We start from the raw sequence: 27,269 nt of genomic DNA, 5'->3' as shown, positions 1-27,269 counted from the left end.
CCTCTTAAGTGATAGATCCGGACTACGTGAGTAGTACAGTACAATAAGAAATATTATTTTTCCATAACTTGGAAATTGACATTTCTTAGAATTAATAAACAATCAACACTGAGCGTTCACTGGACGAACAGGTTAACTGATTGTAATGTTAATTTTAATGTAGCTACGTCCAGTTAATCTGATTAACGGATTTGCATATTCATAATTAATCATAATTAATCATCATAATGAGTTATGAATAATTATTAATATTTCCCCTTTGAGCTTAATTTTCGCTACATATTTGGTGGAGAATGCGGGCATCATTTTAAGTAATTGTTTGCAGATGGACCAGTAATCAATCATGTGTTTTGGCATAATTTTTGTTAACATCTTATACATGCACAAACTGGGGCTTCAATGCACATTCTCTTGAACGGCAGAACGTTCCTCGATGCTATAAGGCATGTTTAAATTGTATGAAGAAGCTAACCTGAAATTATCGAAGAAATCATAATTTCAGTTGCTAAATGAGCGTAAAACTTTTCTGACGACAGAATCGCAGATTAGTAGCGCGTACAAAAGGGTATCGAAAGTAATTAACCTGAATTTGGGCGTAGAAACCCCCACTTTCAGCTTTAAATGCATAAGTCTTTCTGACGATGGAATCTCAGATTAGCAGCACGAACAAATAAACTAACCTGAATCTGGGCGAAGAAATCCCCACTTTCAGCTGTAAATGCATAAGCCTTTTTCTGATGACGGAATTCCAGATTAAGCAGCATAAATTTACCTGTGTGACGAAGAAATCTCACTACAGCGTTTGTAATGGTGTTCTGGGCGAGACTCCCCAGTCACCGATTAAAGGCCTTTTTACTGTTCGTTCCGTCACTGTATTCATATTCATGCGCGGGACCGCACATATGAAACACACGCAACGAACCTGTGGTGTAAATTCTAGCGTAGCTAACTAGCAATCACCACTGTCTGTGAAGTGATGTGCTGTTGTGATTTGTGAGTTATGCGTGACCACACTGGAGTTCTTAATGCGGGCTTGCAACGCGGTTAGAATTCTGCTCCATTCTGATCGTGTTGCGGGCTGGCATTGGTCTCCTGGCAACGCATGACAACAGAGCGTGTAGAGCAGACACCTCTGAAAGTCTGATAGCAGCACACCCACATCACAGACTGTTGTGCAAACAACGAATCACGCGTAGCCGAATCTAGCTCTATAGAAACCCTACGCGTATACCCTACGAGTTAAAACCCTTTACCTCGACTAAAAGCTGCTAGCACCCTGCTAGCACCTAGACATGTGCAAGCATGAAGCATTCAAGCCAAAGACTTTATAGACTTTGGGATTCCCTTTAGGAGGGATTTTGATTTGAACCGCTGATGGGAACACAATGCGTTGTGAAGCTCCGAATCAAATGAATCAATTGCGTCACAAACGATTCACTGTTCGAACCGCTCAAAGCGCCCCTTTGCGAGTCAGAACAGTAAGCGTAGTGAATACTAGAGACACATGAATACGAATAGCGAATATGAGACATCTTTAATAAACCATTCACAAATGTTATCAATTAAATGTGATCAATGAATCATCTAATATCCTTAAACCTGAGGTTTCTGTCAAGACATGATATTTCAGTAAACTGTAGCGCTTATTGAAACACTTTGAAACTGCTAGGACGCATCACAAAGCCTTGTTTACTGAAATCACGTGACTGTGGCAGTTTGACACACGCTCCGAATCACTGATGCAACACAAACGATTCATTTGAGTTCCAAAGCTTCACAAGGCACGCCTCAAAAGGCACCCATCTCTGGTTTAAACCGTTTGTATGTGTGCGCGTGTGTGTGCGTATGTGGTGTCACTCACGTTGTCAAGTCTGAGTACCTCTATTCAGTCAAGTTGAATTTAAATTAAATTTAAAATTTAATTAAATCAATTTGTTTAGTTGCCTATCTCTACTTCATGCTAATACTTTGTTCACCTGACTATCCCTATGCAGCCAAGTTGAATTTGGTTAAAATTTGAAAATTTAATTAAATCAATTTTGTCTGTGTAACTTTCCTTTTAGATTTCTAAATCTACTAGGAAATTCTAATTTTATTTTGTTCAACTTCATTCCTCCTCTATGTGTCATTTTATTTCCTTCACTTTCTTTCTATATCTCTGTTTGGCCAAGTTGGATTTAATTAAACTTAGCATTTAATTAAATCAACCTGGGTATTCACATTCCCTAGGTCTAAAGGGACCTTCTGTTTTTATTTTATTTATTTATTTATTTATTTTTTTTTATTGCTATCACCCTCTTCCCTTTTTCTATAGGATTACAGTAGTTCTAGAAACTGTTGTTTCCTTAATGAGGCATAATGAGTTATAGGTTATTACTACGCTAACACCTATCTCTCAGCTCCCCCTCCTCACTCCTTAGTGCTGAGTACATGAAGTACGGCCACCGTCCAGTGCACTTGGGGCTCCGGAAAGGACTAGAAACTCTTCCAGTTGTTTCTTCTCCTTTCGACCTCAAGGCATCTGGTCTTTCTCTGTTAGTCTAGAGATTAGGTCATCACTTGAACCAGTGACACCTGCTTAACCATATCTCCTAGCAAGACTAAATGGGTAAAAAAACCTCTTTCCTTCCTTTCCCTTTTCTTATTTCATTTTTTTTCTCTCTCTCCCTCTACCAGTTTGTTCTATTCTTTTACCTTATGGTGATAATTTCTGGAAAGGAATCATCTGTACTCTGAGTAATAGTTTAATGATGTGTACCAGCCCCGTCATCAGTCAACACAGCTTACAGCTGTCATCCAAGATAGTTAAACACCTTAGTCTCATGCTGGCTTCCCCCACTTCAGCTAGTCACTCCCTATACGGCCCACATAGCTGTACGAACTTGCATTTGCCTGTGCTATCTCTTTCTCTCATGTCCCCATAAGTGTGCCTGTCTGCCCAGTACATCCAGCCCTGCCATCCAGGACCCCCTGGAGACCCAGCGGAACAATGTGATGGTTGCCCTTCAGCTAAAGCAGTCAACAACCTGCAACCGCAGAGCAAGGGACAGCGAGATCGGCAGCACCAGCACACACATGACACCTGACCTGAGCCACAAAGAGCTTCATCCTCTCCTTAGCCCATGCTCATACGGGCTTCCAACAGGAGGTAATTGAACGAACGCTGCAAATCACTGAGTTCCACAGAGAACCAACCCACTCAGCATGAGAAGACACAGGACAGATGCAAGAACCATGACAGAGCAGAGCAATTGAGGGAGGTCAACAGTCCTCAGGAGGCTCTGACAGCTGTTGAACTTTGCCAGTTAAAGAACGTAAGGAACGTAAGGTTTGAATTTAAAGAGACACTAAAGCTAAGGCCCTTGAAGGCCACCCGCATGCAGAACTGAAAGTCAAACACTGACTCCACAATTCAGCAGCGTGAGAAACAAACACATTGTGGTCCGAAAAGAACTGAAACAGCCCGAACAACTAAGAATGGACCACACAAGGAACTTGCAACCTGATGGACTTTGCAGCAGCAGCAGCGAGAGCTCCCCCAACCCTTCACAAAGGGGGGAGGGGCCAGAGCCTGCAGCTTAGGAGACCACAGCACCAATGCCAACATAATAGACATTCTCTTTCGTTCCAAAGTCCCTGACTGGTGTGATCCACCAAGACAGGCTCTCTGTTCTGGATCACACCCCACCAGATTCACTATGAGTTTTGACTTAACAGCCAGAAAAACTCCAATTAGACTATCAGCAGCTGAAGCCAGTCTGCATAAAGGATTTCTCAGACCCAGAAGCCTGAATGCAGATTGAGTGCTGCCCCCGACACCAAGCAGGGCAGATCTGAAAGTCCCAAGGTTACTGCCACCGACTCAGACAAACCTGGAATGAATGGAGGAAACCAACAGGACCTTTGCCTCCTACAACAGCTAGTCACCCCTTTGGACAGCACAACCTGCCCTCACACAGTGCCACTCATGTGACCTGACACAGAAGGCCTGTAACACACAAGGCCCCTCAGCAGGGGGTTCTCAAGACCCCAATGACTTTGAACTGCAAACGCAGTGCTTTACCCATAGCTTCTACAAAGGTTCCTAGGCAGCATAGGGCATAAAGCTTTTAAAGTAGATGAAAATGTGTGTTCGCAGAAATGCAGGAGTCTGCAGTAGGAGTGGAAGGAAACCTTGTGTGAATGTGTAAATCTCAAATGCTCATGACTATCCACGACGAGCTATTTTGAAATATGACACTAGGTTGAGCCGGTTAAGCCAGCATGGCCTAACGCCACTCGCTTAAACCATCGTCCAAGTGTGTTTAATAATTGATAATTCCGACATGACGTTTGACAACGTTGATTCGCATGTAGATCGATGGTGCTGGCTTGTTAGATGCAGATAAAACTATAGCTTGAAGTGACACCTCTGCCGTAACAGAAAGAGTCTTAAGACATTTTAGCATATGTTCAAATGGTATCAGCGTAAAGTTAATCTGATTTTAGCGAAGAAATCCTAATCTCAGTATTAGAGCGTAAGCCTGTGTTGACGAAGGAATCTCAACTCAGCGGCATGTAAACTGTACCAGAATTGATTATTCTGCTTTGGTTGGAGAAATACCAATTGCAGTATTGCTTAACCTGTTTCTGATGAATGAATCTCAGTACAGCGTTATATAAATGTAGATTTGGGTAATGCTCCCCTTTTATAGTTAAGATTGATGTCATTCATCTAAACTTTGGCTGCATCTACAAGCATAGCTACCTCTTGACCAAAACTGTGTTTCACTCGCTGAAAGGAATATCAGTATACCTGCACAAGACGGACTTAACTATATATGCTTAAACAAGCTTGGACTTACAGCAAACTGTGTAATTACCCTTTAAACAAGTACAAGACGTTGTTTAAAGTAGAGAGAAGAGTTTACATGAGTAAAATTTGCAAATGCCAAAACATATTTGCATTTTACTAAATGTAATATCAAGTTTTTGAAAATCTGAAAGTATAAGCGTCACATTTTAACTCTGTACGTAACTAGTTTGAAATGAGCAGACAGTCTTCATGAACTGTTTGAATTGCTGTGGTGTGCATTGGTTCCCATGACAACGACTTGTCACAGGAAGTGCTAACTCATCACCTTGTGATGCCATGGTGTAAACAAACCAGGCTAGGTGGCTAAGCTAACCCCACCTAGCAACCCTTCCGCTCAGGCTAAGCTAACTAATAGCTTCTACAGTTAGCGGTTAGCATCATTTATGTGAAGCCTTTAACTACAGCTTGTGTGTATGCAGTGTGAACTGATCTAAACCCATTCTGCTGTTTTAGTCACTTCTTTAAATCTTTTTATTGATTTTAATTATAATAGCAGTCAGCTATTAATTTTTACTAGTATTATTTCTTTCATCTTTGTGATTTACTTACATCTTCCTTTTTTTTCTTGTGTGGTTTAATTTCCCAATATAACCACAAGCAACTAGACATACTCTCCTTCTTGATTTTGTTTATTTACAACAGTTGCTTCAATTTTATGAGCCAGCTACAAAGTAATCTGAACAATTACTAGGGCATAATTTTGAGCACCACTAATAAGCAGAATCTAATAGGAAAGCTCTCCTCTTCCTCTCCCTTTTTCTTTCCTATTTGTTCAGAGGTCAAGCCTGTCGTGAGCCATCAGTAAGAAATACTAAGAAATAATTTGACCACAAGAACCATCTTAAGTCATTTGTTAAACCTAGCTGTATTTTATACAACTGGCTGCTCACTGTGCCTTTAGCCCTAAATTCTGTTTGATCTTGCAGTAGTCTCTTGCCCTTACTCTCACCACAAGCGTGCCTAAATGTTGCAGATGCTCAGCCTAACTAACCGCAGAGCCAAAAGCAACTGGACAAAGATGGAAGAGAAGTAAAGGCAGATGACTCAAACCAGAGGTATGGTCACAATGATCTGACTGAAGTCAACTTCTTCCTGGCCCACATCCTCACTGTTTTGAAACAGGAGGTGAACAACCTCAAACTCCAGATCACAGAGACTCACAAGGAGCTGATGCATGCTAAAAGCCACATAGACCAGCTAGAGATGGAGGCTCGGGACAGACACAAGGACCCTGACAGAATAGAGACACAGAAGAAAAGCCACAAACTGCAAACGGCTCTGACAGCTGTCACTGTTAAAAATAGCAAATTCTGAACTCTAGGACAAAGATGACAGGATCAGGACCTGTGAACGTCCTCTGGATGTGTCCAGACCTGGGACTGAAGCTCTGACCCAGCAGCTGGACAACACCAAAGATGAACTTGACATGGCCCAAAGAGAACTGAGACTCTCTTGCCTGCAGCAGAAGAACCTCCCCCAGCCAAGCACAGAGGTACAGAGAGGGGAGCCAAAGCCTTCTGCTTGACACCTCATCAGCCAATTTCCTGAAATCCTCTAAAGCTACAGAAGGAGAAGGATTAATTCAGACAGACCCAGGCACCAGACCTACCACAGGGAGAAGCCATGGATGGAAACATCCTCTTCCTGCAGACACCGCATGATCTCCAACAGCAGGTAGCACAAGGGCGACTGGACATGCCTGCATCGAACCTGTAGGAGCTTCTAACGCTAGTAAGGAGCCCCATGAACAGTACTTACTTGAGAAGTACTCAGAAGCACAAGCTTCTGACCACTCACACAAGACAACTCAGACCTGCTCAAGTCGGCGCCGCCACCAGAGCAGAGGGACACAGCAAACTTCAGACTCCTTTGGACTGAGAGCAGAGGTAACAAATGCTTCTGTAATCAACCCTAGGTCAGTCTGAAACACTCTTCACACTACAAATCCCATAAACTCTTCCTGCAACCACCTGCTTCATGGGTGTCCGAATGACAGGTGACACTGTCATGGCACCTGCAACCTCGACACCTGCTGAGCAAGCTCAAAGCCCTGAACCTTGCCACCAGCAAACGTCTCTCCCGCACTAACTGACTTTAGGGTGACAGGTGACACACCGTCAAGGCACTGGATGCGTTGATTCCTGCAGCACCAGCTCAGAGAACTTAGCTTGCCCACGGTCTGCATCAACGACCACCACTCCAGGAGACACATACAACCAGGGCCCATCACAGCCTTCCAACCTTGTGTGTCAGTGATGTGTCTGATCTTTCTGCACCTTCAATGTCGCTCACTGTTGCCATAAGAGAGACAACAACGAGCGAAAGGGGGGGAATTATGTAATGACTGAGGCAAATCAGACACAATTATTGGTTAGTTAACCAATAGTTTTAAGCTCACTCTGGAGTCTGTCCCCATCCCCCGGGAAGTTTTCAGTTACAAGTTTATTGCGCTGAGGAATGTGGTTGCCGCATGGAGAACAGAGTAGAGACACAGAAAATCTGCATCTTCCCTGCATTTTCCACACAGAACACAGACTCTATGGCATTAATGTATAGACAGACTGTGCTATAAATGATTCCTTCTCAGGAAATGGTATCCATTATTACTGATGTTGTATTGTACTCATTGTATTTACATGTTTGATGATTGTTAAATGTTATGACCTGCACGGTAACTTCAATCATGCCATGTTTAGTGTCTATACGTTTGTAGCGGAAAGATTTAAATGTTTGTGTATGCGGTACATCCATACCTGTGCAACACATCGGTATTAAAAGAATATTTAATAGTTCTGATTCAAGAACTCAGCTTGTTAATCTTTCTGGGTTGTAAAAGCCCTGACAGGAGGGGTGTTGCCACCCAGAATTACAACATCTTCATTGGTCCGGTCAACAACTGAGAGGTGTGACTTTGACCAGAGGTTAAAAACCAGCGAACAGTGCCACTCCCTCTTCTTCTTCCTTGCTTCTGGACCGAACAAATCTCCTTGCGGCCGGCCTCTCTAGGCCCGGCCGCAAGGCTGGTAGGCCCCTGGCCTACAACACCCAGCCATGTGCTCATCACCCAACAGACTGGCAACAACTTCAGATGATAACTTCAAGAGTTATCCTCAACCTGCAGATCCGACGCTCTTCAGCCTAAAGGCATCTTGCAAGTATCGTACATTTTAATGCTAAACAGCGATTTAGTATTGATTTGTAAAGACTTTACCTTTGCTATTGCTAAAAGAAACTGATGAGTCCTTTCCAGATTGCCTTTGACATTTCATGTAGCTCTAGTAACAGCAACTCTTCCGGTTCAACACTATCATTACTCATTCTGACTTGCGTGTGTGTGTGTGTGTGTGTGTGTGACCCTTTATGTATGTTATGTTATGTGTTTGTTAGTTTAGTTATGTGTTTGTGAGTTAGTTAATAAAGATTGTGCACAATACACGTTTGGTTCTGACTCCGTCTGCTAATGAATTGCCTCTTAAGTGATAGATCCGGACTACGTGAGTAGTACAGTACAATAAGAAATATTATTTTTCCATAACTTGGAAATTGACATTTCTTAGAATTAATAAACAATCAACACTGAGCGTTCACTGGACGAACAGGTTAACTGATTGTAATGTTAATTTTAATGTAGCTACGTCCAGTTAATCTGATTAACGGATTTGCATATTCATAATTAATCATAATTAATAATCATAATGAGTTATGAATAATTATTAATATTTCCCCTTTGAGTTCATTTTCGCTACAATTATTTAAATAGATATTTAATTTATTATCATAATTAGATATCTTTGCAACAAACAAACATAGAAGAGACAAGCATTATTTCTAGCATCTGTAACCCGAATGTATCGTTACTATATTAATAACGTATACAGCTAACGTTACATTTTAAAGAAGAGAGAAAACTCTTTACATGTGCTCACGCTCATATCTGAACTTGACACAAACAATGATCAAATACACATTGACGGATCTTCTTCGGTCTGTTCTCCAAAATTTAATCAAATGTATATTTCAGCAGGCGCGTGTAAACTGCTTAAAGGCAGGGTAGGTAAGAAATTTTGTTCCAAATTTGTTTAAACTTTCTATATATATACATGCATAATTAAAATGTAAGAACTCTGATAAAAAGAGTATAAAAATCGAGTGACTCTAGACCGTTTAATCTGTATTAAACACAGCTCATTATTTCCATCCGGGACGAAACATAGGATTGGCTTAGGCGGCTGTCACTCTCTCGCAACCATGGCAACCACCCTTTTGCCACACATGACCTGCCCACTTGCGCGCGCATGTTTGATTTGGGGCATTCAAGAGGCATGGATCCTAGGAATACCAAAACAATGGCAGAGAAACAGCAAGCAAAATTCACAGTACCGGCCTATGCAGTTAGTGAAGGCAAACCAGGCAAAAAAGGAAGACAGTAACAGTACAAGAAAAGGCAATGAACAAAAAGTCTTTGGATAAACAAAGAAATAAAACGCGAGTTAATATCGGCGTGGCTCTCCAGCGATGGCGAGAACTGAGGTACCTCAAGGTGCTGAAAAGTGACTCCTTGATGGCTTTATTTCTGCTGGACAGGTAAATCTTTCTTTTTGTATTTTGATCATACATATTTTTTTGTTTATTTTTTCATGAAGCATGTGTCATTAGCACACGTAGCTGCGTAATATAGCTAACATAACATTACTTAGCGAGCCGTAGTAGAGACGATAAATAATCTATAGGCCTAGCACAAGATGATAGCTATAGTGTTGAATTGTGCATATTTTTGCTTTAGATAACTAAATACATGTTTAACAGATAGTAGGCCTAACGTTACTCCGCATCTAGGAACTTTTCTTAGAACTATATTTACCCTCTGTCTAACTCTTTTACCATGTTCACCTGTAAGTTTACCTGCACGTTTTTTTTCGCCTTTGTTTTGTTTTTATATTCTCTACCTATGTTTACTGATGTCTTTATCTTGTATCTGTGTGTGTCGTACACACTTTGTTGTATGTGTGTGTTATTATTTTGTGTCTGCAATGCAGTTGTGAGTTGATATTTGAGTGTATGTTACTCTGTTTATCTGTAGAACAACGTATATGTTATGAATCTTACACGAAATTCATCTTCATCACAGTGTAAATGATGGTAATGGAAAAACGTGTATCATGCAACCTGTTTTTAGCTTTGCCTTATAGATAACTAACTCGTTAGCGAATTAAATTATGTTTATCTTCATAATTATAAAGTTATTTTTATTACATGTGATTCTGACATGATGTCACTACATGCACTGTGCTCCTTCCTCTCCGCTCGTCTCAGGTAAATAATGCGTTTTCCAGCTCAGTGGTCGGAGTCGCACGTTCATGCGTTTTGGGGGCGTGGCTTTGGAAGGAGCCCAGAAGGGAGGGGGTGGAGTGAATGGAAATAATGAGCTGTCTTTAAAACAGTCGTGAGAGGTCTACAGACACTCGATTTTTATACTTTCTTTTTCAGAGTACTTACATTTTAAATATGTATTGATATATAAATAAAGTTTAAACAAATTTTGAAAAAAAAGTTTTTTATACATTTTTTACCTACCCTGCCTTTAACTGTGTCAACGCAAAGCGTTCATTTTCAAGACGAACAGGTCGCTGGCGCCGCCATTGCGCAATAGTATATGTATAAATTAATGTATAAATTAAGATATATGCCCATAAAAACGGTAAAGAAATACTACATACTTTTGTTATAGTGACGTAATAATCTGTTTGGTTGTAAAATGTCGGCTATTGGCTCGGCTGTATCATGAAGTAAAATCAAATGAAATCGATAGGCCTACCTGTGGAATTGTTCACAGACAGCATACGCAGCTCAACTAATAAAGATCTTCATCGCTGGCAAACAACTGTATGCATTTGCAGATTTGCTTTTAATTGACTGTAGGTCCACTGCCACTTCATCCGCTCGATTCATCCAAACGATTCAGCGCGTGCAGGAACTGAACAAATCATTCAAACTGATTCGTGAATCAATTTAGACAGCTTTACCAACTTGTTTGATCAAGTCTTTAAACAGAATCGACTCAAAAGAGTGATTCATTTGTGAATGGGGCATCGTTCATGAAAAAAGAGACAGCGCGCATGGAATAAACTACGCATTTCTTAACATTTACAGTATTGAATTAAAATAAAGTAACGAGATGAACGTTGCCCATTGTAGCGAAGTAAAAGTACAGATTTTTCATTACAAATTTACTCAAGTTAAAGTAAAAGTACCCACATTTTAATCTACTCTAAAAAGTACAAATTTTCCAAAAAACTACTCAAGTAAATGTAACGAAGTAAATGTACTTCGTTACTACCCACCTCTGATTACAGCATAATTTTGTCTGCAGCAAAATAAACATTTAATATACATTTAATACACTACCATAGACATCAGCTCCATGGTCATATACGGTGTCTAGACAAGTGCCATCTCTGGTGTCCCAGACACGGATGGTGTAGTCCCAGCTCCCTGAGGTCAAAAGGTACGGAACCTCTGTGTTCCACATGAGACCCCGAACTGGAGCAGTGTGGCCACTCAGCACGTTAATGCAAGCATCTTGGGTATAATCCCAGATACGGACAGTCCTGGTCAACATACACACAGATACACATCCGTTTATGAAGTTAAAGGCGCAATCAGTTATATTTATGTTGTTTTGGACACTGACACATACAGACAAATTAATGCACAAACTATTATTAGTGCCATTGTAGAAATGCCCTATTCACTGTCAGCCATGATTTGTGAGTGAAAGTTTCTAAGAACAAGATGATATAAATTGGATGATTTGCTGATCATGTGATCTCAATATAAAGGCTCCCTTGAGGTGAGTTTATAGGCTAATTATATGAGTACAATTTATTGCACCTTTAAATTAAATAGTGAGATTTTTTTTTATTATTAGTACTAATGTTTACCAACAATAAGGATAAAAATATATATTTTTTTTTTACTTTCCTTCAAAAAACTGTAAATAAAAGCTGTGATGATTTTGTAATGATTCAATGATTATTTTAGTTTATACTATTTTATTATAATTTTAATAATAATCATTTTTAGAGCAAGTTAAATTTGAGAATGATCATTTTTTAATACTATTGAAACCATGTACACTACTGTTTGGGGTTAGTAAGATTTTTTAAATGTTTGAAATGAAAGACAGTTAAAAAAAGGATAGAAAATTCAAAAGAACATAATTTAATTTCATAAATTCATATGAAAAACATATATTTTGTAATAATGCAAAAAGAAAAAAAATCTTACTGGCCCCAAACAAAACAGTGTACATTAGTGCTAATGGAGATTTTAATTGAATGATTACCCATCATCTGAGCCACTGCACAGTATGCCCTCTCTGAGAGGTGACCAGCGCACATGGAATACTTTGGCCGTGTGACCTGTAAAGACTTTTAGTGGCTGGTCAGAACTGGTGGCCAAGTAATAGACTCGAACATTCTTGTCTTCACAGCCTGTGGCAATCATATCTCTGAATGAGTGTGAGAGAGAGAGAGAGAGAGAGAGAGAGAGAGACACACACACACAATGTATTATAAATGTGGTGACAAGAGAAAACTGGTAAAAAGATTCTGTCGTCTGTTTGTGTATCTTGATTACACTGATAACATACTTGTTATTTTGACTCCAGTCACAGCCAAACACTGCTGCTGGATGTTTGTATTTGTGCAACACTTTGCCGTCAATGGTTCGAATTATGCTGAAATCACAAAAAAAAATATAAGAATGTCATGTCTATGAGGATAATTTGGCTTCATTATATGGATGGACAACCATTGAATGTCTAAGTCTTGTGGGAATGTTAGCCAAAATCAAAGTGGACTTACCAAAATCCATCTCCACTGCATGTGGCTATTCTTTTGGAATCCTTATGACTCCAAGCAACACAAAAAATACCATTCTTCCCATGCTGCAACACAATTCCAGTAAAAAAATAAAGACTCACAATGATTACGATTGTGCAAACTAAAATAACAATGGCAATTAGACATAAATTAGAGTTATTAATTCTAAATAATTATTATCCTTGGAAATTTTTTTCAATGCTTGCCTCATTAAATCTTGTGATCATTTTCCCCTTTTTAACATCCCAAATAAAGGCGCCATTTCTTGACGTAGCACCTGCTATGCAGTTCAAATCTCCTTTGGGTTATAGTAAAAAAGAGAAATGAAGAAAAGAGTTTCACAAATAGCCACAAAAACAAAACCTGTCTGAAACTGCAGTGGTAATATGGACTGTACTAATATTGTGTATTGTTCTTACCAGGGGCCCAGGACAGAGAGTAAACCACTCCCTCATTGCCCGGAGATGTGTACACAGCAGTTAAGGTGTTTATATCCCAGACTTTTATCGTCCCATCAAATGAAGCTGTAGCTAGAATGTTTGGGTCATCTGGCTTGAATTTGCAGTCAAAGATAGTTTCAACATGACCCTGTGACAAAAAGAATGTCACAAAGTCATACATGTTTGTATTATAATAATATAATCATTATGATGGCAAAACTAAACTCTTAAAAATGATCTAAGTTAATTGAAATTAAGCTGAAATAAAATATAAGGTTACACTTTATCAATAGCCCACTTTAGACATTCTACTTACTATAAGTAACTTTGCAACAACATGTCAACTAACTCTCAGAGTATTAGTAGACTGTTAGGGTTGTGGCCTTATGTCTCACACGGGACGACGATGATTAAGCAAGTTAAGTAAGTTAGGTTAGGGTTAGGGTTAGTAGAATAAGTTGACATGCACTTGCAAAGTTACTAATAGTCAGTGTTAAACCCGGGGTACTCTAAGCCGATGGTCGGCCATCGGGCAATTTCATCTCATTTGAACCGTGGATTATTTTAAAGGTCCCGTTCTTCGTGATCCCATGTTTCAAACTTTAGTTAGTGTGTAATGTTGTTGTTAGAGTATAAATAAAATCTGTAAAATTTTAAAGCTCAAAGTTCAATGCCAAGCGAGATATTTTATTTAACAGAAGTCGCCTACATCGAACGGCCAGTTTGGACTACATCCCTCTACTTCCTTCTTTAATGACGTCACTAAAACAGTTTTTTGACTAACCTCCGCCCACAGGAATACACAAGAGTTGCATTTGTAGAGTGTGTTTGTCGCCATGTCGTCGAAACGCTGTTATTTTCATCCCGCAGTCCAATCACCGGGTCTGATTCCGGCTCAAATTGATAGGGTAAAATTAAAGACATGTTTACAATAACACTGAGCGCGTGCATCTCCACGTTATGGTAAGAGGTGTGACCTTTCCGGGCAAGGTTCGCTCAGAGCCATATGGCTCTGGGTTCGCTAAGCTGCTGTCGAATCACAACACAGGAACCGCTGGCACAATCAGAACTCGTTACGTATTTCTGAAGGAGGGACTTCATAGAACAAGGAACTCATCAGCCCGTTTTTATGACAGTGGAAACAGCGGTATACAGATAAGTAAATTATGTGAAAAATACTGTGTTTTTTTACACGCGAAACATGAACACATGTTATATTGCACACTATAAACACAATCAAAGCTTCAAAAAACCACGAAAAACGGGACCTTTAATAATAACCAAGGGGTGACAATGCCAGTGACAGCTTAGCAGACATACTTGAAAAGGCTACACAAATCCTTCAATTATGAGCAAGACTGGTGTAAACAATGGTAAAAGCAAGGACTGCTTGCTTTGTATACCCACACAGTTACCAACGTTGCGTCAGAAATGACTGACGCAATGGGATCTCGCCTGAGAGCCCAATCAACTTTGAGCGGTAACAAAACAAGTCAATGCACATTGGTGGGTGAGATTTGCATGGCAAGCCACTCCCTGTACATTCGGAGATATAAGGCAGCGTGCAACACTCACTCATTCAAGCTTTTGCTTCAGAGCCAAATGGTTATCATCACTCTGCTCTATCAATCACTGTTTGTGTGAGCTGTTGTGTGAACCAGTTCTGTGTTGGTGTGACGGCGTATCAGCAGTGGTCGCCATCTAAGAGAGTATTGCACAACTAAGTGCAGTGACTGCACCCCTGGACACTTCAACATTAAAAGAGCAGTATTTCCCTAAAAAAAGACATTGTGACTTTTTCAAGATGTCATTCCACCCGTGAGATTTTGGATGTGAAGCACTGCAGAGGACCACTTCGGTGAATACTCAGGGTGATCTGAGGGTTATGGTGGGAGCTCTCCCACCAGACCCACTTATGCTTTGAAGTGGAATGTGTTCACTGAGTGGTCTTCTTCCCGCTGAGAAGACCCCTGTAAATACAATCAGCGCTGTGCTTTCTTTCCTGCGATCAGGGTACGAGCAAAGGCTGTCTCCCTCCACCCTAAAATGCATCATTATGGATGCATCACGATGCAGTAGATGGTAAGTCTGTGGGAAAGCACAACCTGGTCATCAGGTTCCTTAGAGGCACGAGGAGACTGAATCCTCCTCAACCACGCCTCATCCCCTCTTGGGACCTCTCTGTGGTTTTAACAGTCCTACAGAAAGTGCACTTTGCATTTTGCATGCCAGCAGAGGACACTCTTACCACTGACACTACAAACATCATGGATTCAGTTTTCCACAATGCTTTGTCTGTCATCTGTGTAATCATGTGCAGCTGTTTCCCATTACCCCATTACCCCTCTTGTGTCTCTCTCCCTATATAACCCTGTTCTGTTGTTTATATCTTCGTGAAGTCTTGTCTCGTGGTTCACAGCATTACTGAGTGTTTTCCCTGTTTCTATTTTCCTGGTCTTTGATATCTGCCTGTATCCTGGTTCTCCCATTCCATGGTGCACCATGCACCAAGCACCAAGTTCCAGTGGCCACGGAACTTCGCCCGCACCGATCACCAACATGTCCTGTTTTAATGATCGCTATGTATACCTTCCTACCCTGTGGTTCCTACACCAGAGCCATTTCACAACATGGCTGCCATACCAGAACCTCCAGTCAACATGGCCACCATGCCAGAACCTCAAGCCAACATGGCCGCCACACCAGAGCCTCCAGCCATCACGGATGCTACGCTACAGTCTCCAGCCGTTATGGGTGCCACACCAGAGGCTTCAGCCATCATGGATGCTACAACAGTTTTCCTGGTTGTCATGAATGTCAAACATGAAGCCATTAGGGTGAGCCCTAGGCGTTTGGGACTGTCATCTAGCTTGGAGGACACACTGCTGACATCAGTGTGAGCAGCTGGCATCTCTGCAGTAGTGTCAAGCATGGGGTCTCAGAGGTGGTTCAGCTGTCGACTTCACTCTCCGTTACAGTGATGGCCATTGTGTGTTTGGGCCACATACTGCTCTTCAGCCTGTGAACCAGCTCCAGTCCATGAGTCTGCTCCAGAGACCGCTCCAACTCACGAGTCCGCTCTAAAGTCCATTCTCGTCCTTGAGATTTCAGTCTATCCTGATGTTACTGCAGAGGTCGTTTCTGAAAGTCTTGTCTGCCTCAACACGACCACAGAGGTTGTATCTGAACTTCCTGCCTGTCTCAACGTGACCACAGAGGTCATATCTGAAAGTCCTGTGTGCCTCTACGCGACCACAGAGGTCGCATTTGAACTCTCTGCCTGCCTCAACACAACCACAGAGGTTGTACACAAACTTCTTGGCAACCTGAAAAAATTGCAGTTATGCCCATGGAGGACACCCTGAAGCCACCTGTCTGTTTTCACAAGGCTCCTGTTGTCAATGCTAAACTGTGCTTTGTGTTTCAGTTTTGCCTGATCAACTGTCTCTAATCCTACCAGATCAACCGTGGGTGTCTTCAGCTCCACCTTGGTGTCCCTTAGCAATGCCTTGATGGACTACAGCCCCATCTGCACCGCCGTGGGGGTCTTCAGACTTGTCTACACTGTGGTTGTAGTCTGCTCACACGTGGGGGTCTTCAGACTCGTCTACACTGCCGTGGGGTCTCAAGCTCCGCTGAAGGGGCTACCTGCCCAGCCTCCACCACCCTGGCTACCTGCCTGGTCAGCGGAACTCTAGTCATCTACCCAGTCTGTACCATCCTGACCTTCTGACCAACCTGCATCACCCAGGTCTCAATCGGCTTTGCCTTGTATTCCTGTTCTGCATGTGTCTTCAGTCCATTCTTCAGTTCATTCTTTCTCCTTCTCTTTCAGCGTTCACAGTGATTGCGTTCGCAGTGATTGCTTGCGTACCTCAGCGTTCGCAGTGATTGCTTGCGCACCTGTCGCGCTTCCCTCTTGATTGTCTTGGCTATTTCTCGCTGCTGTTCGCCACGCTTCTGTGTCAGATTATTGTAACCTGTTGCTGCCTTTCACGTTCTGTTTTCTGCATGAGATCCTTGACTTCTGTTGTTGTGTCTGCCACGGTCATGGTCCCGGCCCCAGTCACAGTGGCCGTCTCGGGACTGGTCCTCCTGAGCCCTCGGCTCCCTCTGCCAGGTTATTGCCAGCTGCCTGCCGTGGTGAACTCCATCATCTGCCTGAGGCACTTCAGTTCTGAGACCGTGCTACAGCTCGCTCCTGCCGGTGGACTGTGACCATATTTTGTGTTCTGTTTGTTTCAGCTGCGAGTGCTTACGTGCTACGGCTCTCGGCAGTCTGCCTTTGTTGAACTGAAAGATTCTGATTAAACTGTTTGATTGCACTTTCTCGCCTCTGGGTCATCTGCCTCACAACAGATTTATTTAGTTTTAAATGAAACGATTGTAATCCTGATAGTATGCCCCCCTTTTTTCAAAATGTAACTGTAATCTGATTACTATGTTTTTTGACATAACTGTAACGAATTTCAGTTACTGGATTTTTGTATCCTGATTGTATAACACCATTACATGTATTCCATTACTCCCCAACCCTGGTTGTTTGTCACAAAGTCTTGTCTCATGGTTCACAGCATTACTGAGCATTACTGTTTTCCCTGTTTCTATGTTCCTGGTCTTTAATATCTGCCCGTATCCTGATTTTCCTGTTCCCGTCTTGCCCTCTGGTCTTGTTTGTTTGTTTGGACTGATTTATTGTGCTCTGAACTTCTACCTGTTTAATGGACTATGACTTTGGAAAAACTGCATTTGGATCTTCAATTGTTGTGCTCAGTGCTGTCCGCAACCAAATCATAACAGCTGCAATAGCTGGGTGAGAATGAAATACAGTAAAACAAATGATGTAATGTACATGGCTAAAAGGTTGGGCAGACACAGGATGCTTAATAAGTGGTGAGAGGAAGTAGTTTTGCATTTGACCTGAGATAACCATAATGTATTAAAGCTATAAACAAAATAATGTAGTTCAGACTGTTGAACTATTGAAAATGAATGCAGGTCCACTTCAGAAAATTAGACACCCGAGGTCTGCATATTTTGCTTTGTGTTGTGGGCGCGTTGTCACCTCAGGTGTGCATTAATTTATGATAATTCAGTGGCCTGTTGTCAATTATTCCTTACTTAACCATGGGGTGAAAAGGTTATGTTTCATTTTTTGTCATTAACAACAATCAAGGGAACTACAAGAGCTGTTTATCTAAGAAAACAACATGAACTCTTGTTGAATTGATCAGCAATAGGACAGAAGGGCACAAGCAAAAACAGGATGACTAATATTAATGCATAATTTTGAGCCATTGGTGCTTACTTGAATGCATCCACTGTTTATTAATAATATAACCTAAAACTAACTTTTAAAAAAATCCTGTTTAGATATGAAATATAAAAAGTGTAATAATCATTTCAGTGTTTTTTAAATGTATGTCAGCCCACAGCTAACAACATGCCAGTTTTCCTACCAGATCCCGCAGGAAGTCCCACTTTTTGGCACCCATGTCATACAGTCCGACACCCCCATCCATGAAACAGCAGACAGCATGGCCGGGTGGGAGAGAGAAGGCCTGGTTCTGTGAAAGAGTAGGTGGAGGCACAGCCTCGCTAGTGGAGGAGGTGTAGTGGTTCTTGGAAGGGGAATTTGAGCTAAATGCTAAGAGAGAGATAACACCAAAATCAAGTCATTGTGATGGAGTACACAAACTCAGACACGTAAATATAAGTGCTAAATGGTAAACATGAAAACACATACATTTCTTTGCTGGTGGAGAATTTAAAACATGAAGTGCATGGAAGCCGGTTTTCTTCAGTTTAAAGTTATCCAGAGGTGTCGCTCTTGATACGTTCCATATTCTTAGCACGCCAACTTGAGAATCTTGAGAATTCAATATAATAGTATAAACATTTTTTAGTTAATGCGAATATGCACAAATATGACTGAGCATTCCATTTCAATCTACACCCCAGCTGTTTTAGGTTAAAATGTAAATGTAATTAATAATTAAATGATAGTTCTAAAATCAGATCAAAGCTGGCCTGTTAAGCTAAAAACTACCATTTCCCACTGGCGCTTCTGTGTGTGTTTATCTTACCCCCTGTGATAAACATGCCAGGGGCGCTGGGCACCCATGCCAGACACTGCACGGAGGCAGCAGCACTGGGGAAACTAAAGGTAGTGATGCAGGATAAAGACTCAGAGTCCAGCAGTCGGATGCCATTGTGCATGTTGGCCACCAGTAGGTAGTCTGTGCTGAGAGGGTCCCACTCTAGAGCTGTGACGGGGTCCTCCTCATCTGTGCCTTCTAACGACTCGGGCCGCAGTACGTGCTTCTGATTCTTTGAGCCTAAAATTATGTAATTAAAATAAATGCAGGTTATTTTGCAGGTTAGTGGGATAGTTCACTCAAAAAAATTAAATTCTGTCATAATTTTCTCACCCTCAAGTTGTTCCAAACCTGTATGAATTTCTCTCTTCTGCTGAACACAAAAGAAGATATTTTGAAGAATGTGGGTAACGAAACAGTTGATGGGCCACATTGACTTCCATAGTATTTTTTTTTTCCCCCAACCAACTATTTGGTTACCCATATTCTTCAAAATATATTCTGTGTTCAGCAGAAGAAAGAAATTCATAAAGGTCTGGAACAAGATGTTCTTAATATGAACCAACATAAGCTATTACGGCACCTGGCTGAAAGATGGACAGACTGCCATCAGTGTGTCCAAACACCACTTTTCCCTTCTTCAATGGATGCCAGCGGAACAGGCAGATATCCGACAGGAAACTGTGAGCCTCCTTGTGCACAGTGACTCCTGAGTCAGGCCCAGAGATGGTCCATATGTACAGAGGACCCCGGTGGGATACGAACGCAACACTGTCACCTGCATTCCAGCACCAGCTTAGAGAAGCTGGGATACCTGAGAAATATCCGTTTAGACAAGTTTAAGACCTCACATTACCAGTCATAAACAAAAACAGTTATTAAAATTGCTTAGGATTGAGTTAAAATTATTCAAAAAGGTTCAAACTTGTATTTTGAATGCTGTCTTGAAGGACACATGCTGTCAGGTGGAATACTGTATGTGTCGTGAGGTGGTGTGTATTTCTTTGGACACTACAGTAGGTGTGTGGGTAGTGGTACCTTTGGTGTTATCTAGCCGTGCAATGGCCTTCTGCTCGGCCACGTTCCAAATGATGAGGAGGTTATCAGCACTCGCACTAGCAAACACTTCAGGGTTGTGTGGACACCACGATATAGCTGTGATTGTCTTCTTGTGTTCAGACATGATTGCTCGCAGCTTAAACTCATTGTATCTGTGATCAAGCTGAAAAGACACACTTCAATCAGTCACACTCAAAAAAAAAAAAAAAAAAAGACATTTTTAGGTTGCAAAAGCATTAGCTCACCCAAAAATTTAAAATGAGGATATTTTTAATGAAACCGGAGAGATCTCTCTCTCTATTGAAAGTCCATTCAACCAAGACTTTGACAATTCAGAGGGTTCATAAAGACATCCTAAAAATAATCCAAGTGAATTAAGCGATTTAATGAAGAAACACAATTGCTTTATACAATGAACAGATTTAATGTAGGCTTTTATTCACATATAAACATTGATCAATGTGCATACATATAACACATCTAATATGGTAAATGGAAGCATGACCATACTTGCATGATGTGCGAGAACAAACCTCAATGGTTTTCGTGCATTAAACAATCATGTTTGAGCTTCGTTTACCATATTTGTTGTGTTCTATGTATATGCATTGATCAATGTTTATTACTCTTATTGAAACTCCCAGGTTGCATTAAAAATATCTTCATTTGTGTTTCGAAGATTAATTAAAGTTTTATGAGTTTGGAAACGACATGAGGGTGAGTAAATTACGAAATTTAAAAAAATGAACTATCCTGTTAAGTTCATTTTGTCAATAAAAAAGAAAGAGCATTTACTTCATCAACAGTCTATAGTTTACCATAATTCATATTCAAACTGTTTACACGTACTTGGTACACATATATGGCGAGCGTGGCACAATACGCAAACCTATCCCCACTGGCAGCACACACGTCTTTATTCCAAGGCTGACATCCAGCGGCCAGCAGGCCAACCTGCTTCACCTGAGACATCTTTACCTGGACAAAGAGACGTTGTTGAGGTGGTGAAAAAAAAAAAAAATGAAAAGCATGTTATTGATCTTATTGTGAATGATCTACCCATGCATATATTTTATCTTCAAGTGACCTACTTCTGTTACATTGCAACTTTATCATACATCTAATTAGCATTAATCTGACGATAATATATAACTAGCATCTTACAATAAGCTAAATTTTATGAGTAAAGACTGAAAATAATAATAAAAATAATAATATTAATAAAAACAGATTAGAACTATGTGAAATCTTCAGATCTAATAATACCAGACCTCAATGTTCTCTCTCACTCTGTCATATATAAGCACTATTCGGGCCCATTCATGTGAAGTAAAAAAACTTTCAAATGCATGTCTCAAGACACCTGCATTCTGTTTCATTCCACGTGCACTGCGTCTAGCTCTTTTTGAACGCAAGAACGTGTCCTGTGTGAGCGACTCCTTAGGGTGACACTAGCGAAAAACAACCTTCTGTGTCATCTCCCTCTCTCTTCTTTACATTTGAAGGGATAAGGCTACACCAGATGGCTAAAAGACTGTCACGCAGCTCCTACCTTTGGTTCATTGTGATATTTGCTGAACCAGCACAGGCTTTCCATGTCTTTTATCCTCTCGCCTTCACAGACGCAAAGCCAAACAGGGCTCTGCGTTAGCGACTACAAGAAAAAGAGCCGTTTCAATAGTCTGTGTGCGACTGTTGCCCAACGTGCGAGTGTATGTATGTGAAAAGAATGGGGGTAGAGAAAGAGAACATGCTCATTGACTGGTGCAGGCTGCTCGTGTGGGAGAGGTGGCTGGAGACAAGAATGATGGAACAGCTCCCGCCGGTAGCCAGGCAACAGCAAGATCCCTTCATTTAAACTCCCTCACTTACTCCCCTCCCTGACATATGTACAACCACACACCTCATCTCACCCCTGCACAGCCTCCTTGAAGGTGTTTATGCTGCTCTCTTTGCCTCATGATTAACACGCACTTCTGAACTGTCCAGCATGTACACATACACGACCTCCACACAACACGTCACATGCAAAAACTCACACAGCCTACATTGCACATACAGCAGGGTAGGGCTGCACAATTAGGGGAAAAAATCTAATTGTGATTTTACTGATCAAAATTGAAATTTAAAATGGGATTTTAAGGTTTGCTGTGCTTGTTTGTAGGGCTACATAATTTGGCAAAAATGGAAATCAATCAATCAATCAATCAATACTAAATAAAAATATAAAAATGACTAAATAAAAACAAAAGACATATTAATAATAATTGTAATATGTTACTATATAAAATTACACATATTTAAAGCAATTTCTTTATTTTCATGTGTTAAACTATCAAACTTTTATTTTGACGGAAAACCACAGGGAGCCCTTAAGCTTTTCTTTTGTCGATAAGCTCCTAAACTCTGGAATGTGGGTAAGACACGCTCTCTCTGTTTAAATCATCTCTTTAACCAAGCATTCACATATTGCTTTTCATAATAATACAAAGTACTACAATTTAATCTGATGAAATATACCAAATCCATGTGATTATTTTTTGCTAAACAGCAGCTATGCTAATTATATTCTCTCCTCTCTCCTTCCATGTTTTCAGACAATGAAGACAAAGATTTCAGATGACAGCAACTTTGGATCAACACAAAAAAATTAACCTAATATTGTAATATTACCCTTATATTGTAATTATTACGAGCCCAAGTCGGAATTGCTGACTAACACGTTTATTGTCTTAGCTTAACTGAATACATCAAAATAACTAGCCACATAACATACACTATATTATTTTATTTTTTTTTACAGTTGTTTTACTTGTATTTAGAATTTTCACTTCATTGAGTTGTGTTGTAGGGTTAACAGAAATGTCCGTAAAATTACTGGATAATGTCCTGGTAATGAGCTGCCAGTACTTTTTCCATTATTTACGGACTTATTTTTACAGTGTACTTTGATACTCTAATCTCTATCTGATAACTGAATACTTCCCAAATTGGAACAATGAAACAAGCTTTTTTTTTTTTTTGTAAAGTTGCTTTGAAACAATATGTATTGTGAAAAGCGCTATTCAAATGAATAAACTTGAATAAGCACTTCTTATTACAAGTATGCAAAGATGGTTGGTGCATGTTCCCAAATGCACGTTAAAGCGACCCAAACTCAGAGCAGATGCAGAATTTGTGTGGAGCAGCATTTACTGTGAACTGAGCCGCTCTGATACTGCAAACACCTGAGGACAGTGCCATGCTTCACACTGAACACGCAGCGCATATATTTATAAATTCAATCTCAGTCTTTGCAATTTGATAATGCCGCTAAGCCATATCCCAATTTGGGTTGTATTCCGATTAATTGTACAGCCCTAAAGCACAGCATTTGTTCCACAATAATATGAAAAAATAAGCCCCATTGAAAATGCAAATGTCAAAATGGACCCTCCTAATTGGCTTGTTTAGACAGGCAGACATAAGGAGGTGTCTGAGAGACAGGGGATCAAATAGTGGGTGATCTTTGAGAAATGTGTTTGTGTTTTTGTCTATGACTCCGACCTTAGGCCTCCAAATGCCACCAAGATCGTGATCAGCAGAAGTTTGGCTCTGTTAGTGATGTCACCCCCACAACACCTCCTACCCCTTCGGCTGGGCTGCGGGGGAGAGCGTGAGTGAAATGTAGACAGAGCAAAACACACGCAGAGGGAGAGCGAGAGATGGGCCACTCATGAAACCGTTTCCTAGGCGATGAAGACTTTAACTCCAAGAGGCGGTTGAGATGAAGTGGCAGGAGCTCTGCTGGAGAGGGCGGCCAGCATCAAACATCCTACACCTGGGTAACACATGCACCGTATCGACGTACAGTACATCCTACGTTTGCTCCCACACTACCTACATACGCGTGAGTAAATTCTGTGAGTCACGCATGGCCCGTTCATCTACGCTGAAAAAAAACATTTAGAACATTTTACAAATACAAAACAATCTTCCAGATTTCTGACATCATGTTGCACAAAAGTAAAGTCCTTGAGAAAATTGCCTGATGGCTATTTCTTTCTCAGACAATACATTTCATACAAATAGCACTGAAATGAGATCTGTAATAACATTTGCATAATTTAGATAGCTCGGCAAGTACCTCTCTTTCATCACGGACATAAGAATACCTACATGCTTATCTTTGTTTACTTCTGCCTGAGCACAAACCCATTGAGATCAGGGCTTGAGCAAGAACTGGAAATAAACATATAGCCTGTTGCATAAATTAAGCATACATAGTATATACAGTATAGGACTGGATCCTGTTCTCTGCAGAATTTGCTTTCACTGATATTGACACAACATTGCAGCCAAATGACCACAGAAACCACACTGCATTGCACAGACTGCCGTTAAGTCATTTTCAATGCAAGCCTGACACAGACACTGTCCATTATCCTGCCCTCCTTATAAATCTATAAATAGACCAGAATTTCCAGGCTATTATTGTGTAATAATAAAACAAAGCCCACAACATCTACCAAAAATCATGTCTGTAGGTTAGAGATTGTCACTATCAACCCAGCAACAGATCCACTTTTTGAATTAAAGCCCTTTAATTGGTCCAGAGCGGACAGTTGCTGCTGAAGGGTTTAACTGACCTATGATAAAAAATATATATACAGGTCCCAAAACATATTTAATATATTGAAAAATTAAATATTTAACTTCTTTTGAATATTGATGAAGCATCATAATTTTTTGACAAGAAATCATGTAACAACAAAGGGAGCCAGTGGGGCTAAAGGTCCATCAGGGGACTGTTGTAATATAATGTAAATATAGGAGCAATACTGATATGGAAAATGCAAATATCTTGATATAACAAGATATTTTAGGTGACTTTTGAGCACAAAATAACCACTTCAGCAAATGTTGGTTTAGGAAGGTGGGGGATGTGATGCTTGTTTAGCACAACATCCGCTTTATCTTGTCTCATTCCAAGCTAAACTATTGTATTAGAACTCATTGAAAATGAACTTTATAGGCTACATCTTGGGGTTCCAACAATATGGGGACTTTTACCTCAAATACTGTCCATGCATGTATTTGGCTGAAATCGATGTGCAATAACAGTGGAAATCTCAAGTCTCCAAATATATGTGACAGTTTCAGGAATTCTTATTAGCTACATAAATCCACAATGCTTATTATAAACAGTTACTCTATGTTCTAGCTGAAATTACCTCAGAACTAGCCTTTAGATATTGTCTGCAATGCTCTCATACATCAGACATTGCAACAAACAGGTGTTTAGGAAAGTGTGTTTTTTTTTTTTTTTTTTTTTTTTTTTTGCTATTGAGTGTTTTGGCAGAAAATAACATCAAAAGGGCCTATAGCCCCGCTGTACCCTATCATGAAAAAGATAGAAGAGAATAGCAGCCATGTCTCTCATTGTCTGCAGCACCAAAACAAAAGCACCAAAGCTTTTCATAAAACAGCCCGTGCAGCTGGAGCTGACTTGAGTGAACTTTAGAGCAAAGAAAAAGTTTACATTTAGAAGGTAAATAAATCAAGAAAGTGCCCTATGAAAGTGATCATATTAAATAATGTTTGTCTTATGTATCCTGGCCAATATAACAATTATTCACTTTTTTTACTTTTTATGCAAGAGTATTGCACCACACAAATACAAGCCCTCTTATTATTATTGGTAGTAGTAGTAGTATTTCCCTGGAACTGAAATTGTTAACATGTTAACTAGAAAAATATGACATTACCTGAGTTTTTATTTTGTGAAAAAAAATTATTTTCATGCACTGACAGCCATATAATTTTTATTTTAAATCATATTTTCTGTTTTATAGGTTTTACAAAGCAAAAATTCAACCACTGTCATACTACAGTAAGTACTGGCACACAATCCCAGTCTCTCTACCTGGGGCCTAAAGAGGATAAAAAAGATTGGGGATTCTGCATATCTAATCTTTTCCTGTTCATCTTTTCGGATCTTCACACAGTATTATGCATACAAAGTTTTTTTCTTTTCTTTTCTTTATTTGTCAAATACACTATAACCTGCACCATCTTCCACATTTCCCTTTTATAATCAAACACTCATCACCCAAACTATATGCCACATCTTCAATTACTTAATCTGTAAATCTTCCCTCTAAACAGCCTGTAGAGGCTAGGCTATAAGACTCCCCAGGGACAGTATAAGCACTCTCCTGAATCTGACTGTGATTGCATCAAGCAGTTCTTCTATGGTATAACACACTTTCTTACCTTAAAACAAACTGATTCCAACTACCAATTCAGCGCACACTCAAATAGACATGCTAACTAACATGCATCGTGTATGAGGTCTCATGACTTGTTCCAAAAGTGGGACAACGTGTCAAGTAGATTTCTATGATGATCTGCGTGGCATGTCGAATTGCACCTGTCTCAAGAAGCACTGGATATTAGTCCTGCTTGTCTCTGCGTCTTGGCAAGAGAAGCTGATTATGTATCTAATTTCTCACACTGTCTAATCTGCCCAGCACTGTCTACTCAAAATCATAATGAAATCTGTGATGAGGCTCTGATATGCATTAGCAGACCATTGTCAGCACTAATAGCCTCTTGTGCATTCTCACAATGACAGTCCACCTGGAGTTCTCCCAAACCACATTAAGAAAAGTTACAGTACAAACAGCACACAATAATCTGTTTTTTCTTTGAAACTGCAGTTGTTATGAATTAAATAGCTCTCTGTAATACATTTCAATAGGAAGGAACCCTCTCAGAAAGGACGTGAAACATCATTCCAGGTCCTTTACGGTGCTATTGTTTGTTTTGCACCGGAACAATGTAAGGACAACGATGATAACAGTCAAGTGTATATAAGCAGTGTTGACAAAGTATTTTCTTTTAAAAAGCAGCACATGTATGTGGAAAATGTAGCGCATATAGGTTACTCGAA

The 27,269-nt window shown here is 40.3% G+C and overlaps 1 protein-coding gene across 1 annotated transcript in view; it reads right to left on the bottom strand.

Moving 5' to 3' along the window:
• Positions 1–27,269, bottom strand: part of wdr17 (WD repeat domain 17) — a 38,693-nt gene extending 11,424 nt beyond the window's left edge. Inside the window, 13 exon segments of the mRNA XM_048196712.1 lie at positions 11,261–11,463; positions 12,201–12,365; positions 12,507–12,593; positions 12,721–12,803; positions 12,945–13,036; positions 13,158–13,326; positions 18,638–18,825; positions 18,925–19,047; positions 19,265–19,516; positions 19,860–20,090; positions 20,315–20,498; positions 21,185–21,313; positions 21,888–27,269. Coding sequence (XP_048052669.1) covers positions 11,261–11,463; positions 12,201–12,365; positions 12,507–12,593; positions 12,721–12,803; positions 12,945–13,036; positions 13,158–13,326; positions 18,638–18,825; positions 18,925–19,047; positions 19,265–19,516; positions 19,860–20,090; positions 20,315–20,498; positions 21,185–21,313; positions 21,888–21,932 — 1,951 coding nt within the window. The 5' untranslated portion in view covers positions 21,933–27,269.

The sequence above is a fragment of the Megalobrama amblycephala genome, linkage group LG7 (genome assembly GCF_018812025.1).
Source record: "Megalobrama amblycephala isolate DHTTF-2021 linkage group LG7, ASM1881202v1, whole genome shotgun sequence".
NCBI lineage: Eukaryota > Metazoa > Chordata > Actinopteri > Cypriniformes > Xenocyprididae > Megalobrama > Megalobrama amblycephala.
This window is presented reverse-complemented; position numbering and strand designations above follow the sequence as displayed.